The following is an 18,868-nucleotide window of genomic DNA, read 5'->3' as shown; positions in this document are numbered from 1 at the left end:
GATTAAACAAAATTTTTAAAGCCATCATATATCAAGGGCTGTAAGTTGATATCAAAAAAATTATAATTCAAATTCATAAGTTTAAGTGAAAACATAATAACTATGTCACCAAAAATAAATATTAAAAATAGTTGGAATGTGTTCAACTCTGATAGGTTAAAAAAAAAAAAGCTAAAGTTTAAAATGGAAACTACTTAAATTGATAAAGAATTTCAATGACAGGACTTTTTTGCTAAAGCAACGGAATTTGTAGATTATATCATTCAAAACTCATTGTATTACATTATAAAGATCTTGGCAACGGTTGGCCATTAATCTTTAACACAAAGGAGATTCAAATCCAAATGAACTGTAAGACTATCTCTTCCAGGAGAGAAAAATAGAACATTTTACTTTATCCACGATTGTTTAACTAAAAGGAAGGCCTTTAAAGATGATAACGCAGAATGGATCAGCTTCAGTCTACCAAGTCCCATTTCTCACGAAGTCTTGCACCAATCCGAAGAGAGGTGGTTATGGACACAAAATAGGCTTAGGAAAGACAGAAAAATCTCCAATGAATGACACACTACATCATGGCTTATTCTCCTACACAATTGGAGAAATAAAAAAGAAAAATATCACACCATATGTTTCACCGTATCAATCAAAAAAATAATATACGACGGTACATTCAATTCTTTCCTTTGAGGCTGAAAAAATAATTTAGCTTCTGTTTTATTGATTACATAGAAGAGGGGAAAGCAGTTGCTGCAATGCAACACAGCCTGCCACAGAAGAAGGGGAGAAAAGGGTTTTCCAAACAAAACCCTCCCCCGCCCGGCTTACACACCCCAAACAACTTACTTACCCTAGCCTTTTACTGCCCTCCGCCAGTGTAAACCTAATAAATTCTTTCCCTTCCCCCACCTTCGTAAAATTTCACCTTTCAGTAGCTCCTTCACCTACCCCTACCAGAGGCGCTTTATTACCCGCAGAGATTTCAGACCTTTCAAACTTTTCTTTTTTAATTAAACGAGAGACTTTTGTACTAAAAGTGCACGAAATTTTTACATATATACGTTAGAATACCTGTTTCCCAGCAACAAGCACGCTTCGATTCTCGAACCCCTCCCCATCTCCCGGGTTTTGCTTGCAAAGGCTGGGGGGGAGGGAGCCAGGCTCAAATTAAAATTAATAAGGGAAATCCTAGGTGAAAAAAGAGCATTTGAAGGAAAAACGGGAGAACCCCCAAATCAGAGAGATTGGGGTCGTTTACGAGAAAGAGAAATTAGAAGGGACAAAAGGGAGAGGGGGGAGGAAGAGACCAGAGACCCGCGGAGACGCGCCGGGCCGGGAGAGGGAAGGCGGGGTCCGTGGAAAGCGGGGGTCGCGGCTCCCGCGGCACAATAGCCTGCCCGGCCCCCGCCCCGCGCGCCCCTCACCTCATGGTGCCGGCGGCGCGGAGGCTTCCCCAGCAGCCGGGGGACGCCGAGCCGAGGGGGTCTCTCCTCCAGGGGCGGGGACGCAGCTCGGAGACGGGAGACAAGTGTCCGGCTCCTGCTTCGGCGGCCAGAGGGCTACACCATCTCCTCGCACAAAGCCGAGGCGCCGGCCCGGAGTGTGAGAGAAGAGAGCAAGAGAAAGACTGGGGAGGGGGCGGAGAGGCCGAGGCGCGGAGCGGGTCCCCGGGCAGCCGCCGCCTCCCACCGCCTCCTCCGGTTTCTCCTCCTCCTCCCGGAGCTTCCTCGGCCTCCCTCTGAGAGGTGCCCGCCGGGGCCGCGCGCCCGGACGCCGCTCCACAGGCCCGCGCTCGCCGCGCCCGCCGTCGCCGCCGAGGCCGTGTGCAACCCGCAGCTGCTGCAGTCGCGGGAGGAGAGTCGGGATCGCCGCGAGGAGCCCGGGAGGAGGCGGGGCGCGCGGCGGAGGAACACGCAGGCGCCGCCCTCCTCCCCTCCCTCCCCCGGGGGCGAGGGGGCGGCGCGGGGGGGAGGGGAGGCGGGGGCCGGGCGCACCCCCGCGCTGCCGGCCGGGCCCCCGCCGGACTGCGGAGAGCGGGGAGGGGCGGGCGCGGGCTCGGCGCTGGCAGCTGAGGAAAGGCTCTTTGTTGCTTCCCCGCCCCGCCCCCCGAGCCCCCTGCGATCCGTGCTGCTCCCCTAGCCGCTGTCGGCGGGGGTTCCTAGCTCGTGGTTGTCCTTGGCTGTCGGCCCCCCTCCCAGTCGCCTCCTGCTCCGCGAAGGCTCGGGGAGCTCCCGGGCCTCCTCCGCGGCCGGGATGAGCCGACTAAGACGCCGAGACCTCCCGGGTGCGGGACCCGCGGGCACCGGCTTGAGGAGCCGAGATGCGTGACTGGGCACCCAGCCCAGCCGCGGGGCTGCTAGCGGCAGAGGGCCCCCGTGCAGGGCTTGTCCTCAGCTCGCCCTGTTGCTTGCTGAGGACCGGGACAAGCGAGTGGGTGGGCATCCCGGTCAGACCCACTGCCCGCCCCCCGCCGCGCTGCTGCTCCCAGCGATTCCTCCGGGATTTGGGGGCGTTGGAGGGGGGGAAACCATATAAATGTAAAATATGGTCATCATTGTTCGCTCCGTTCCTTTTCTTCCCGAGGAATCCCAACGTGCTGTACCAATTTAATGAGCTGATATGCACACTATGTATAGGGATGACTTCATCCCCCCAAATGAACGCAGTCAACTCGCGGGAAAACGCAGTCGCGGGGAGACGCGCGGAACCCTGTGCAGCCGCAGGAGTAGAAAAGAAACGCGGCGGGTATAACCTCTATCGTCACCAGCGAAAAGGGAATCCCGGACTGGGGGCGGGGAGGGATGGGAACTAACGATAATTTGAATGTTCTATCATTCACCTAGTCTGAAAATCATCTCCCTTGAAAGGCATACATAAAATACAGGCAAAGCAAACGTTTCAAGTCAAGTGGCGGTAAGGGTGGAGGTCTAGGAAGCCAGAATTTATAGTTGTGGGTTGTTTTTTTTTTTCAGTACCCAAAAACAACTCCTATAATCTAGTGAAAGTTTAAACAGGACAAATTGCAGCCGTTTTGTATTTCAAGGAGAGAAATGTATATTCTATATAAAAGATGACTAGAATGGAAAAGATTTGCAGCTACAGGGTTTCTACTTACTGAAGGCACTAATCCAAAATGGAGGACCTACCTTGACTCCAGGAATCCATTCAAAAGTTTTAGTGTTTTAAGAGCCGAATACAATTCAAAAGATAGTCATGTAAGTTGGAATAATGAAAAGTCAACAAGTTATAGTCATCGTTGGTCAATGCCTGACTTGTTTGTAAAAGGACGGTGTTACCCAGTTTTAACTATAAAAAACTTCCTAGATGCAGAGCTCAATACCGAGTTATTTTCTTTTTGGAACTTGCAGCCGCAGACCAACCGCCCTGCAGAAGCAGTGACCTGGAGCGATGGCACAGGACCAGGGTGGCCTCAGGTAATAAAAAGCACGGTGCCTCTGCCTTAAACATAGTGTACTTGAAGAACACTAATTTCCACCCACATATCTAATTACAGACTACCATCACAGAGCATTTTATTCAAGGATCTCCAAGCACTGGAGAGAAAACAGACTTACTAGTCAAATATCTTTGTTGCCATATTACCAGTAGAGACAAAATGTAGGGCTCAAGCAACTGAATGAGTTAGTACAATAGGCATGATTAAAAACCATAGCTACTATTAGGTGCACTGTCAATATGTTTACTTATTATAGTTTACAGTGCTTGCACCTCAAGTATTCTCCAAGGAACATTTTCTTGGAGACTTTTCTTGGAAAAAGTATTAAGACATATTGAACCATCTTGGGAGAATATTAATAAGACATATTCAAACACAAAGTCACATCAGTTTTCTTTTGTACATTCATAGCAATACAGTAAATCCAACAGAGCTTGTGTTTCAGGGAAAACTCTTACAAAGGGCCAAAAGGGGTGGAGAGATTGCTGTAATGACTCAAGCTATCTCCTGCCAGATACAAGAAACAAGGATAAAAATTCCTTACAGATGACTCCATAACCTACTTCTCGTTTATGAAAGTTAATCCATCCTGAGCTAAATAAGTTATATATCACATCATCTTTATTCTAACAACAAATGTTCCAATAGTATGGGCACCAAATTAAGCAATCCAAGTAGAAAATGCTGTTCTTATTTTCTATGTTTATTAAAAAATGTACCAGCCAAGAATTTTGGCTGCCTACAACCATTTCCATCCTTTTGAATAGCAGCCTGCCAGCTTACAAGTTGGTCATACCATTGCCTTTGGATTTAGATATTGCAATGGGTGGCCTGACCTCCAAAGGTCATTCTGTGGAAGGGCAATTTGTTGGCTGTGACAAAATGTTATTGCTTCTTGTTCATATTTGGTTTAACATTCAAAGAGGGCAAAAGGGAAGCTTGAGTTAGGAAATCACAGACTAATTCTGGTCACAAAGGAATCTTTGTGGAATGTGTTACTATATAGAACAAAAGAATTTTAGAGATGGAAGGAATCTTAAGTCCAACCCACTCATTTTTAGAAAGAGGAATGTGAGACCCAGAGAGGTTAACTAACTTGCTCAGAGTCTTGCAGTTCTTTGGTGATAAAACTGGAACTTAAACCCAGGATTTCCAGTCCTTGATCAACTGGTCCTTCTACCATTGTCATACCACCTTCCTATAGTATAAGTAAGAAGGGTAGGAAGTGGGGAGGGAGAGGGAATGTGCTGGGACTATAGTGTCCATGTACAAATAGGTAACAACAAATTCTTTGAGTATGTACAACTATAATGCACCACTTTAAAAATGTGAAAAAGAGTACATTAAGACAATAAAAATTAAAGGCAATTATCTTCTTATAAACTTTGCTTAAAAATTAAAGTTGGCTTGGCTGAATGGTGAAAACCATTTGAACTCTTCTCATAAAGCTTGCCTGGCCTAAAGCCCAGTGCCTGGCCAATCTCATAGGTGCCCCAACATTTGAGAAGTGAATAAATAAATAAATGATTATGTGAAATAATGACTTCTCTAATATAAAATAAATATAAAAATGTTCATAATAAATATGTCAATATCCTTTATTATGGGGGGGAGCTCTGGGGATCAAAATGAGGGACTTACATATGCTCAACTAGCACTGTGCCACTGAACCTCCCCCAGTCGCAACTTTCTTAACACCAAGAATATGGATCTCAACTTTCCCTCATACAAACTTTTCACCCCAGCTTAGTATCACAGTAGGAGGCCTGCTCCAAGCCCTCAGTGTATACCGCCATCGCAAATTGGTCTACACGTCTGTTAGCAGTGTGCACTCAGACGGAAAATGAAACAAAACATGCTTCTGTTGAGATGGGTTTGCTGCTGGAGTGTTGTCAGTCTAGCTCTGAGGGTTCTCTTGGAATAAGCCTTGTTTAAATTCGTCTGATAGCATCAGTGTAGGCTTGTCCTCCATTTATGGGCATGAGGAGGATGCGTGACTAATGCTACTCAGCAGTCAGGAAATTGGTGCTAAGGTTTGAAGGCACAGTCTTCCCCCATCACCCAATAAAAAAAGGTTCCCCCTGGAATTACTGTGGATGGATGAGGAAAAGGTAGCTTTATAGTGAACCTGATTGTATGCTTTCTACATATATCATATAGCAGTGTTGTATTTTCCTTTGTAGCAGTTAGGTTTCAGTGTAATTTTTGGTTTGTCTCCCAAGAATGGGAAAAAATAATGTAGAACATGACATTCTAGCGGGATTGAAGATATTTTTATTACTCCTCTTTCAGCTTTAGCTGCCCATACATAATCTCAGCTCTAAAACATTATCAGGAGACATTAGAGAAAAACTATTTGCCTTTCTGCCATTAGCATTTTTCTTTCATTTGTCATTTATCTAATTTTCCAAATTAGGATTTATTCAGTGAGTTTCATTTCTAAAGTGTCTCTTTACTTAGCTTGATACCATTCCCATAGCTGGAAATGGTATTAGGCTTGCATTAATTGGTAGAAGCCATATTCTTTTGGGTTTTTTGTTTGTTTGTTTTGGTGCTGGGGATTGAACCAACTGAGCTATATCCCCAGCCTGCAGAAGCCATATTCTATAAAATGCAATGTAACATTTCCACAAAATTCAGCCATGGCTGCCGTTAAAGAATATGGCAGGAGGGCTCCATTTCTAGATAATTGAACCATGGTGCTTTTGAAATTGGTTGAAAAAAAGTAATGTCATAATCTAATTCTGAACGCTTAAACATTATAAAATCTAGCTGGTACGTTGGGAAGAAAACCAGAATGGTTGACCTCTTTCTGGCATTGAAATGATTTATTTGTCCTATTTACTGTAATCAAACTTGAGAATACCTGTCAATTTTCATGGACATTATGATTAGGTAACAAGTGACCTTGGAATATTTATTTTCCAGAGGAGACTAGAAAAAAAGGTAATAGAGAAAAGATTATTTTCTGGCTAATCACAGTAGAAAATAATGATATTACTACCCTGAACAGGCTGCCTAAAATTAATTTACACTGCTTAACACCAACTCTTTTGTAGTTTTTTTTATCCCCCCTTTCAGGTAAATTTCAAAGCTCATTAAAAATCCCAATTATCTTCCTCTTTGAAACTATTCCAAAGCATGGTGACCTGGCCAAATTCAAGTTTGAAAGTTGTCTTCAAATCTTCATTATCTTGGGCTTAATATCAAAATTCAGTCTTTAGCAAGTTGCAATAAAGACAGAAGAAAAGCAGAAATAATCAAAAGTAATTTTGTATCATTAGTTGTAATACTTTCATTTGGGCTCCAAACATTCTATACTCTTTAACTCATTTATCTTTACTACCACTTTACGATTAAGTGAACTGGTAATGTATTAATTTTATAGATAATGAGGTGACATCTTTTAATCAAAAAGTCAAATGTAGAAATGAATTCTACATTTGGCAGGAACGAATTGAACTGCAAATCAAAAATTAAAGCTGCTCACAACTCGGGGTGTAGCTCAGCTGTAGAGCACTTGCCTACCATATACTAGGTCCTGGGTTTAATTCCCCAGCTCTACAAAAAATAAAAACAAAAAAAGCCCTGAAAGAAGAATTTAGCCTCTCTTCTCCATCCCTTCCATACAAATACCTGCTTTAAGTGGAACCTGACATAGACAAACTTTACATTTGAGAAAAATAACTTCTCTGGATCTTAGAATATAAAAGGCAAATATAGCTAAATGGTTGACCAGCCAATAATGATATCTAACCAACTAGACACTTACATATATGGTAATTCGGTCTTCATAACGTTCTTATGAAGTAGGTACCATTTTGATCATCCTTGCTATACAGCTCATAAAGGTGAGGCACCAAAGGATGAAGAGACTTGCCCAAAGCCACACAGCTAGTAAATGAGAAAGCCAGAAAGTCCAGTTTCAAAAGCTACACTCTACCTCTGTACCAGAAGGCCTCTATTTTTTTTTAATTTTAATTTGTTATATATGACAGCAGAATACATTACAATTCATTTACACATATACAGCACAATTTTTCTTATCTCTGGTACACAAAGTAAAGTCACACCATTCATGTCTTCATACATGTACTTAGGTAATGATGTTCCTCTCATTCCACTGGACCTCTTTCTATTTTAATTTTTCTTTTTGGGGAGACGTGGGCAGTACTGGGGATTGAACCTGTGCTTTACCACTAAACCACATCCCCAGTCCTTTTTATGACTTATTTTTTAATTTTGAGACAGGGTCTTGCTAAATTGTTGAGGATAGCTTTACTAGAATTACAGGCATGCACCACTGGGCTTGGCAACCTCTTCTATTTCATTTTACTGTCTCTGATTAAAAAAAGAAAAAAGGGGGGCTGAGGATGAAGCTTAGTGATAAAAGAGGCTTCAAGGTCCACTTAAGGAAATGGAACCAGCACAGTTAAAAACAAAATAAACAAAACATTCTCAGCCATTTAACTCCTTATTCTGCCACAAAAAAACCACCAGGATAACCTATCTGGCAAATCACAACATTCCTATCTCTCCAGCTATAAATAAACCCTTCACTTAGGCAGACATTTGATCTCTAGTGCCTAGGCTTGTGCTTTGTGTGAGGCTCAATAAGTGAATTTAATGAATCTCCAAATTCGGGGACTCCAAATTAATGCCAGGACTTTATTTCCAGAATAATAATGCTAATGTAGCCAATGGTAATTCATTCATTCATCACTCCTTCAATTTAGATAATCCTAAGCATACAACCAGCAATTTATAGTTTATAGGGGTAGAGTCTCTTAAACCAATACATAGTAATGCTAACATTTTGTTGACCACAGGGAGATAAACAAAATGAAAACTCTCTGTGTGTGTGTTGGTATTTTTTTTTTACATTATCGCATATATTTAATGTACACAATTTGATGAGTTTGGACATATGCATACTCCTGTGAACCTGTATACATTCTTAAAGGTAGTTTGAGAAGTGTTCTCATTCTCTTTATTAATATTCTAGATAGCATCAGGGAGACTAGCAAAGGATTATATACTTCCAAAATGACCCTATATTGTCTTTATCTTTGATTGTTTGCAAAGCAAACATGAAAGTCTTAGTTTAGGATGAGATTTACCAAAATCTTTGGAAGGAACTCATTGATTTCTTCATTTACATTCCTGTGAAAGACTTTTTTTAGGACTTAAATACTCATTTGAAGTTTATCACCAATGCATATGGTTATAGTATTTCAGGAAAAGGCCCTGAATAGAACCCTACTATCCTAGCTTCCCATTCAGATCTTCTTGTCTAACTCAGGTGCCATTTTATATCTGTCAAACATCTCATGCTCAGTTTTTCTTTAAATAGCTCCTGTTTTGTGTGGTTTTTTTTTTTTTTTGTAATGTTGCCTTCCTCAAGCATCTCATTGTACTTGATTTTATTCAGTGTCTCTCACTTGCAAACAATATTTCCCTTCAAAAGTTCACAGTCTGATCTTTTCCTTCTTGTTTTTCACTTTATTTTCTCTCCTACTACTAATGAGATGGTGATTCTTGGTTTGCTTTATTTGAGTTATTTATATCTTAAGGCCTCTGTTTAATATCAAGTTTGGCTTGGCATTCTTTTCCTACTGCATGATGCCCAAATTAAGTTAAGAAGCAATTCCTAAGAAAGCTGGCCTGTGATTCTTCATGCTCTTCTGGTATCCCAAGCATTGGACCATCTGTTTAATTTTGAAAGTTGATGTAACTAGCTAAGTTCATAGTTTATGTCAGATGTGACTCAACAGTGCTCTGAGCAACAGAGAAACTGTTCTAAGACTGGATGAGGAATAAAGAGTAACAAAGGAAGAAAGAAAGCAGTCTAGGTGGTGACTCTACATGCATAAAAGGTATGGACATGGAGCAATTTGATCTCTAGGTTAAGCCACCCCCCCCCCCTTGTTTGGCATCAACCCATGGAATATAAGGCATTTAGCGGTCTCCTAAGGATAGGGTTTCTCCCAAGAGGATAGTCAATGGAGTTTAGTAACAAGAGACCTTGACTTGCCTACTCCCACCAGGACCATGAGCCCATCAAAGTTTGAGCTTTCCTACTTTGACCTTCTATTGGATGGGATCTTTTTGTTAGCATTATGGTTGTAAGTGACAGAAATCCAATTCAAAGTAATATATATTTCAAGTATATTTTTCAGGCTAGCTAGCTCCATCCAGGGGCTCAAACAATATTTCCACCTCTTAGTTCTACTATCTTTGCTTTTGTATTTTGATCTACTCTCTTCTACTTTAATATAGTCCCAACTTCACATTCTACAAAGCACTGTGATCCCAAAGCTGGACAGGCTATCCAATTAATGAGAACTCTGAATGGCCGACCCTGAGTCACATGACCATCCTAAGCCAAACAATCACTAAAACCAAGGCAAAAAGGTTCTGTAATTGGGTAGGACCAAATCATGGATCCCCCCACCCCCCAAACCAAGGTCAGGAAGACAGCTCTGTTACTAGATGGAGTGGGCATGCTGGTACCAAATCCAAAATTACTCACCGCACCTCCAGTTAAGGATGACCAATGTGATTCTGCAACCTGAACAATCAGAAAAATGAGAAAAGATACTCCATTTGATTCAAATATATGAAATGTCAAGATCATTGTACTGTCATGTGTAACTAATAAAAATAAATAAATAAATAAAGGAGAATAATTTTAACTAAACAAGGATAAAATTCTTAAGCAAAGTAGGAGAAGTGGGTAAGAGAATCATTTTTGTCTTCACTGGTAAGTCAGTTTATAAAGAACAGAAAGCAGAAACCTCTGAGAGTAATGTTTCCACAGGCCCAAATATAGCCATACACACTTCTACAGATGTCCTGAGTTGCTGCAAAGCTGACTTTATGCCAGCAGCCAGGTCTCCTCAACAGGATGGTTCAGGATAATAGAGGCTGCATGTAGCCCCATAAAACTTTTGAATCCCCCTCCCTTTTCCTCTTTATCCTTACTCCTCACTTTTTCGAAACCCTGACAGGATTTTAGCAAAAATTACCACAATAATTACCCCCACTGGATATCCACAAGTTTGTTTGGGCTCTCCCACACTGACTCTGAACTTGACTATATGACTGGCTTTGATCAATGGTACAATAGCAAATACGACACATGCACACTTGTAAGAGGCTCTTGCATTGGGACTTACCTTTCTTGCTTCTCTTTGAAAACCTGAGATGGCCATGTGAAAAAGCCTGGGCTGGTTTACAAAAGAATAAGAAACCACATAGAGTAGAATGGGTTTGTTCAAGCTGAGATCCAGAACCAATAGCTTCCTAACCCATAGATTGTGAATGAGGCCATTCTAGGCCATCCAACCCCAAATGAGCTTGTCTAAACCAAAATAACTGCCCAACCAACCCACAGAATCATGGGAAATACGGATTATTGTTTTGTTTTTTGGTTTCTGTTTTGTTTTGTTGTTGCTTCTAGGGATTGAACCCAGCACTTCATGCTTGCTGAGCACACTGAGCTATATCCCCAGCTCCATGGGGCTTTGACTTTTTTTTTTTTAAGGACACAATACCTTTGTTTTATTTATTTGTTTTTATGTGGTGCTGAGGATGGAACCCAGGGCCTTGCCCAGTGCTCTACTGCTGAGCGATAACCCCAGCCCCTTTGTTGAGTTTTTGTTGTTGTTATTGCAGTACTGGGAATTGAACCCAAGCATACTCTACCACAAAGTATTGCTGAGTTGCCCAGGCTGGCCTTGAACTTGTCATCCTCCTGTCTGAGCCTCCTAAATCACTAGGATTATAGGCATGCACCACCAGCACATGGTCATTGTTTTAAGGACACTAAAGTTATTGGGTAAAGTTATGGGGTGGTTTGCTGCGAAACTTAACTTATACACCAACACTATTCTTCAAGAATTTCCTCTAAATCCTTTTTCTTTTTCTTTTTTTTTTTTTTTTAAGAGAGAGAGAGAGAGAGAAATTTTTAAATATTTTTTAGTTCTCGGCGGACACAACATCTTTATTTGTATGTGGTGCTGAGGATCAAACCCAGGCTGCACACATGCCAGGCGAGTGTGCTACTGCTTGAGCCACATCCCCAGCCCCTAAATCCTTTTTCTTCTGTTCATCCCTCCCCCCCCCCATGGAACCCAGGGCCTTACATATGTTAGCAAGTACTCTGCCACTGAGCTACATCCCCATCCTCCCATAAGTATTCAAATAGAACAAGTCTCCTATACATAGGGGAAATTTTATGATTGAAGTTTTTGCTTCAGTTGAAAGATGTTCATTTTGCCCAGGATCTCAAATAGGGATTATCCTGAAGACTTCTCAGAGTCCATAAGTCTTGATGTACCATAACTTTTCAAACTGTTTCACTGATAAATACATCTTGGAGTTCTTCTCTAGAAGGAAGCAGGAAATCCAAGATGGAGAAGGATGAACAGGGGCCAGGGCTGTGGCTCAGTGGTTGAGCACTTGCTTCCAATGTGTGAGGCACTGGGTTCAATCCTCGATCCTCAGCACCACATACAAAAAATAAGTACATAAAATAAAGATACTGTATTCATCTACAACTAATAAAAATTTTTTTAAAAAAAGAGAAGGATGAACAGGATGATAAAAAAGCAGGACCTCTTAAGGCACCAAATTATATGCAAATAAGAAGTTCTTAAAGCCACAAACAAGAACTGTAACACATATTTTGAATAATCTGTCTGGATTGTTTCCCTCTCAGTTTATTCTTCTCTTGTTATCTAGAAATAATTGTTTGTTTGTTCTTGGTACTGGGAATTGAACCCAGGGACTTGTGAATGCTAGGCAAGCACTCTACCAACTGAGCTATATCCTCAGCCACTTAAAGTTTTGTTTTAATATTCCACACCAGAGCCTGGTGCAGTGGAGTAGGCCTGTAATCCCAGCAGTTTGGGAGGCTACAGCTTGGGAGGCTAAAGCAGGAGGATCAAGAGTTCAAAGCCAGCCTCAGCAATTTAGCAAAGCCCTAAGCAACTCAGTGAGACCTTGTCTCTAAATAAAATACAAAAAAAGTGCTGGGGATGTGGTTCAATGGTTGTGTGCCCCTAGGTTCAATCCCCAGTACCAAAATATACACAGTACCATATATACTCATGTATATATGTGTGTGTGTGTGTGTGTGTGTGTGTGTGTGTATTTATTTATTTCCCCACCACCACCAAACTGTTCTCAGCTGGCCCACAAGACATTAAAGTTCAAAATTCAAAGTCTTGTAATTCAAGTTTCTATAGAGGATATCACCCTTTTCAGGCATTGCGTTAGTGACAGAGGTAAATATCAGGATGCTCCTTTCCCTAATGCTCATAAATGAGTTCCTTAGGAATAAATACTTAGGAATCAGCTTCAACTCAGCTCCACTTGGCAAAGTTCTCAGAGAGTGACCATTATTTGTATGTCATGACTAAGATGGCAAACACGAATAATGATGAAACCCATGTTTCCTTCCAATTTGAAAAAGTCACTGAAGTCATCCTTCAGATGGGTTCAAGGAGGCCAATTCTCTCTGATGAGGGAAGAGGAAGGGAAGCAGATATTCCTGGAGGTCTCAGAACAATATTTTAGGTCTTGGCCTCCAGACTTACTAGGCAGCAGTCCAGTGGAGTAACTGCAATGAAGCTAGATTACATGAAATCCAAGAAAGCTGTAATAAGGGAACTGAGAGTTCAAGACACTTAGAACTCCACGGAAGCAAACATCTGGGTCAGAAAGAAGAAGGAAACAAGGCTGATGGGGAAGAGAGAGAAACTCTTTATGAATCCCTGGAGTGCAGTGGTCTGCAAGGGGTCCTTAGAACCAACTATATTGTACACCCATATGTATCTGGCCTTCTGAAGGCCCTCTCATTTTTTTTTTTTTTTTTCCACTGGAAGGATCCAAAACTACTCTCTGCTGCACTGGAAATGTTAACTGTATTATGATCTGTGCCAGAGGACAAGAAACTACGTGAATCACTCCTTTTTTTCAATGGACAGAAAGCAGCTTGAGCTAAGAGGATTATTTCTCATGTGATGAGACCACAGGAAAGCAGGGATGACCAGCTTCTCAAACTTAGGGAAAGAGTTTGCTGTCTGTCATTTTTTAACCTCTCTAAGTATTAGCTTCCTTCTCTCAGACTGGCTTCTTCACAAAGCTTTAACCTAGCTGCCAGCATCTCCTGGCTCACCTCTTCCTTGGCCACTGAAGAAGGACGGGCTCTTCCCCAATAAATTAGGAGGGAGGGGGAGGGGAAGCTGAAGAAAGGCTCTGATTGGCTTACGTGGGTCATGTGCTCATGCCTGAGCCTAACCCTGCCAAGGAGGATAAAGTACTTGAGTTGATCCATTTTGGGTCTCAAGCCCAGCTTGAGAACCTTACCCATGGAAGAAGGGAAAAAAGTCACCTTAAAATATGGGAGAGATTTTTCCCTGAAGATAGAAATAAAACAGTTATAATTGACAGTTTTTTTTTTTTTTGTCTTATCACATTCTGCTGCTTCCCAGTGGATCACACAATTAAGGAGTTAAATGGAAAATAATAGAGACCAATTTAACTAACAGCATAGAAATGATTCTGGAGAAGGTCATTCTCTTTTTATAACTTTATCACCCTTCATATTTTACTTTCTTTTTCTCCTGGATAAGTAGTAAAATTAATGAAAAAAAGAACAAAATACAAAAGCATAAAGAAAATTTTTGAACTACAGTATTAGAAAATAATTATCAAGACAGGCACGGTGATGCAAGCCTGACATCCCAGCCACTAGGGAGGCTGAGGCAGGACTATGACAAGTTCAAAGCCAGCCCCAGCAACTAAGCAATTCAGTGAGACTCTATCTCTAAATAAAATACAAAAAAAAAAAAAAAAAAGGAGGGTGGGGGTGGGGGAGTCTGGGGATGTGGCTCAGTGGTTGAGTGCCCCTGGGTTCAATCCCCAGTACCAAAAATTAATAAATAAATAATATCATTTTATTAAGCCTAAATGACATAGAGCAGAGATATATTTAAAATGTAGAAAATATTTTTTAAATGTTTCAAGTGGTTGAAAGATGGCATACAAGTCCTTAAAATAAATTATTTCCAACCTAACATCTAGTTGAATTGCTCTTTGCTATCATGTGGAACTGGGGCTCTATATTGCACCCACTACTGAATTTTATTGCTGAAGTCTGCCTCACTTTTTTTTTTTCAGGACTAGGGATTGAACCCAGGGGCTCTCTACCACTGACCTACGTCTCCCCTCCTCTTTATTTTATTTAGAGAGAGAGACTATAGAGTTAAATTGCCCAAACTGGCCTGGAATTTACCATCTTCTTGCCTCTGCCTTGTGAGTCACTGGAATTACACAGGCCTATGCCACAGTGCCAGCTAAGTCTCCCCCCTTGGTTGGCTGGTTGGAGTGAGAATCCTTTCTATATTTGTGTCGGTGTCTATTTGGACTGCATTAAGTCATGAATTCATAATTAAAGAGAACCAAATGAAGAGCCTGTAAAATAAAATTAACTACCATGTTTTTAGTTTATCTCATTAACCATCAAAATACAATTATATTTTAATAAACTTTGTTGTGGTACAATTTATATTTAATAAAATGTGCCCATTAAGTGTACAATTACTTCAATAACTATGACTACCTTCACAATCAAGATATAGAGCAACTCCATCCCCCAAAAAAATTCATTTATGAATAGTTGATCTTGCCTTCACCCTCCACCCTAGGCAATCGCTGGTCTGCTTTCTGTCACTTTGAATTAGATATATCTTTTCTAGAGTTTCACTTAAATGTTATCACATAATACGTATACTGTTGGGTCAGTTTCTTTTATTCGATATGGTGTATTCATGATTCTTCTGCATTGTTATGTATATCCTTAGATCATTCCTCTTTATTGCTGATAAGCATTCCAATTGTATGGACATACCACAATTTGCTTAAATTTGTTTATCCCTTTAATTGTTGTTGGACATTTGGGTTGTTTCTAGTTTGGGGCTATTATGTATGCAGTTATTATGAACATTATGTATAAGTCTTTGTGTAGACATGTCTTTACCTATTTTCTGTTGATAATAACACAATGCTACAGACTGTGTAAACTTTAAAGAAAAGAGATTTATTTTGTCTCATGGTTCTGAAGATTCAAGGTCAAGGGGTCACATCTAGTGATGGACTTGCTGGTTGTCCTGGGGCAACAAAGGATATTATATGGAAAGAGGAAACAAGTATGTGCGTGTGTGTGTGTGTGTGTGTGTGCGCGCGCGCGCACGTGTATACACGTACATGTGTGTATGTGTCTGACCTCTGGTCTCTCGTCTTATAAGGTCACCAATATTCAATTATAGGGGCTCCATCCAGATCACATTATCTAATCCTAATCAATACCAAAAGCCCGACTTCCAAACACCACAGTGAGATTAAATCTCTATTCTCTTAAATATCTCACAATAGGGATTAAATTCCAACATGTGTTTCAGAGGAAACAAATCATTCTGAAACCATAGTAGGACATGTGTTATCATTTCTCCTGGATAAATCATTTGTCTTGAGTTTAACTCCTTAAGAACAGTGATAATATCTTACTCTTCTTTTTTTGCTAGTTTATATGGTAAGTATATAAGCTTTACAGAAAACTGCCTAGCTATTTTCCAGAATTGTTCCATTTTACATTCCTACTGGCAGCATATGCAAGCTTCATTTGCTCCTCATTCTTGCCAACACTTGGGATGGTTGGTTTTTTAAATTGTGACCATTCTATTGGGTATGTGGTAGTATCTCACTGCGATTCTAATTTGCATTTCTCTGATTAATGTCTTTTCATGTGCTTATTAACCATCTTTATTAACTACGTGCTTACTAACCTCCTCCTCCTTTTTCTCCTCTTCCTCCTCCTCCTCCTTCTTTTGTTCGTACTGGGGATTGAACGAAAGGGCACTTTACCACTGAGCTACATCTGCAGTCCTTTTTATTTTTTGAAACAGGGTCTTGCTTTGTTTAAGGCCTTGCTAAATTGTTGAGGCTGGCTTCAAACTTGCAATCCTCCTGCCTCAGCCTCCCAAACTGCCGGGATCACAGCACACAGCCACATACATATCTTCTTTGTTCCTCTTTACTGCTACTCTTTCACCTTTAGGCTCTCTCATCATCTCCAGTCTAGAATGTCAATTTCTAACTCATTTCCAGTGTAAACCAAGGTCTGATCATATCCTAACTCTACTTACAAGTCTATGGAGACTGCACCATTAGAATGAAGTTCATACTTTTTGGCAAGGCATTGAATGCTTTTGCCAATTTAGCCACATGAAACTTTATTTATTTATTTATTTTGGTACCAGGGATTGAACCCAGGAGTGCTTAACCATTGAGCCACATCCCCAGTCCTTTTTATTTATTTTTTATTTACTTTGTGGGGGATGTTACCAGGGAATGAACTCAGGGACACTCAACCACTGAGCCAAATCCCCAGTCCTATTTTTTGTATTTTATTTAGAGACAGGGTCTCACTGAGTTGTTTAATGCCTTGCTTTTGCTGAGGCTGGCTTTGAACTCTAGATCCTCCTGCCTCAGTCTCCCAAGCTGCTGGGATTACAGGCGTGTGCCACTGAGCCTGGCTTGTTTTTTATTTTGAGACAGGGTCTTGCTAAATTGTTTAGAGCCTCACTTAGTTGCTGAGACTGACCTCGAGCTTGCAATCTTCTTGCCTCAGCGTCCTGAGTCACTAGGATTTCAGGCATGAGCCCCCATACTTGGCTTACATCAAACATTTTTTTTTTATGGTGCTGGGGATTGAACCCAGGGCCTTGTGTGTGCAAGGCAAGCACTCTACCAACTGAGCTGTATCCCCATCCCCTACATCAAACTTTTGAAGACCAATTTTCTACCATTTTTACTCCCTTCCTCTTCTCCCTAACCCCTGTATTCCACACACTCTCCTGTTAGATGGTGACTACTCAGTCCTATCATACATGCTCATAGAGTTGTGGCTTTCCTCATGATGTTTATTCTACCTGGATTGCCCTTTGCTCTTCTCTATGTGATAACATGTGCATTCTTTAAGGCTCAGTTCAAAGTTCTTTTCTTTGAAGGCTTCCTAACTTCAGATAGGATTGACAGTCATTGTCACTGTTTGATAGCTTAGTCTATACTGCTAATAAATAAGGTCCTTATGGTACTTGGTTGTGGAGCTCAACGCTTCTTGCTGGAGTTTAACTCAAGAACAGCAAGGATGTCTATTTTTTTGCACATTATAACGGCTCAAATTAACTCCTGCTTGATGACTTTGGTTGACTGAATGTGTGGACAGATGACTAAGTAAATTAACAAATAATAATCTGCTGTTAGCAAATTGTTTACCCTCACCAGATCTCGATTTCCTTATCTGTAAGTTGAGAGAGTTAGAAGAGCTGATTCATATCTTTCTAGTTCTCATGTTTTTAAAATTCTATATTTATATTTTGAAATCCAAAATATAAAATGGTGTATTTGAACATATTCCAAAGACTGAATGATGGATCAAATGGTGCTAATTAGGTAGTGCTGAATTATCATTGACACTTCCAAGGGCAGCATCTTATTCACTATGAAGTGACAAGATGAAAATAGTGGGACTCTTCTCAATTAACTTTGCAGTCAGATGTGATAATGAAGAATTGCACCATTTTACTCTAAATCTACAATGCAATAACAGCTTATTCTTACAAATTTTTATCAGTTTATGCCTTTGTTTTTCTGTATGTCATGTTTCTTCTTCTTTTAGGATTGGAGGAAGATAAAAGGAAGAAAAATAGTGGTACTTAGGAAAAGAGAGACTACCATTCAGCTGTAGAGCCATAGTTGAAACAATCTAGTAATTATTACTTAAGTTAAAATTTGTATTTATGGCCTTAAAAATTTGCTTACTCAAGTACATTAAGTTAAGCAAAAAGTTACAAGGAATTGTTTCCATATCAGATATGAAAAATATCATTTTAGATAATACAAATTATTTATCATTTTTTGACCTATAAATCCAGGAGTTTCTTTTCCACATGATCATCCTGGGTAAAAGTTGGAAATGGAAGCCGGGTGCAGTGGCACATGCCTGTAATCACAGTGGCTCAGGTGGCTGAGGCAGGAGGATCGAGAGTTCAAAGCCAGCCTCAGCAACTTAGGGAGGCCCTAAGCAACCCCATGAGACCCTGTCTCTAATAAAATATTAAAAAGGACTAGAGAAATAGCTCAGTGGTTAAGCACCCCTGGGTTCAATCCCTGGTATAAAAAAAAAAAAGTTAGAAATGAAAACAGCCCATGATAGCGTCTTAACTTCTTTTCAGTATTACAGCATTTGTTAGCTGGCACCAATCAGAGCCAAATCCACAATTTGGATTTCAAATTTAGTAAGTGGTAAATCATTTGTAAGACCCAAAATATACAAAGCTGCAA

At 40.7% G+C, this 18,868-nt stretch overlaps 1 protein-coding gene and 1 long non-coding RNA gene across 7 annotated transcripts in view; one reads left to right on the top strand and one right to left on the bottom strand.

Moving 5' to 3' along the window:
- The window catches only part of ENAH (ENAH actin regulator), a 150,184-nt gene extending 147,816 nt beyond the window's left edge, over positions 1–2,368 (bottom strand). For 5 of the 6 annotated variants that reach the window (XM_081300188.1, XM_081300191.1, XM_081300192.1 and 2 more), the window contains exon 1: positions 1,425–2,151. In XM_081300188.1, coding sequence (XP_081156314.1) covers positions 1,425–1,429 — 5 coding nt within the window. In that variant the 5' untranslated portion in view covers positions 1,430–2,151. Of the gene's footprint in view, positions 1–1,424 lie in introns of all 6 variants that reach the window. The other variant, XM_081300189.1, reaches the window with a different exon arrangement.
- Positions 2,369–2,536: 168 nt separating this feature from the next.
- On the top strand, positions 2,537–14,759 carry LOC308652516. The gene is made up of 3 exons (XR_014022802.1): positions 2,537–2,745; positions 3,369–3,434; positions 14,645–14,759. It is a non-coding gene; the product is annotated as an uncharacterized lncRNA (long non-coding RNA).
- The last annotated feature ends 4,109 nt before the right edge of the window (positions 14,760–18,868 follow it).

The sequence above is a fragment of the Spermophilus citellus genome (genome assembly GCF_964194105.1).
Source record: "Spermophilus citellus genome assembly, chromosome: 6".
NCBI classification, from domain to species: Eukaryota; Metazoa; Chordata; class Mammalia; order Rodentia; family Sciuridae; genus Spermophilus; species Spermophilus citellus.
This window is presented reverse-complemented; position numbering and strand designations above follow the sequence as displayed.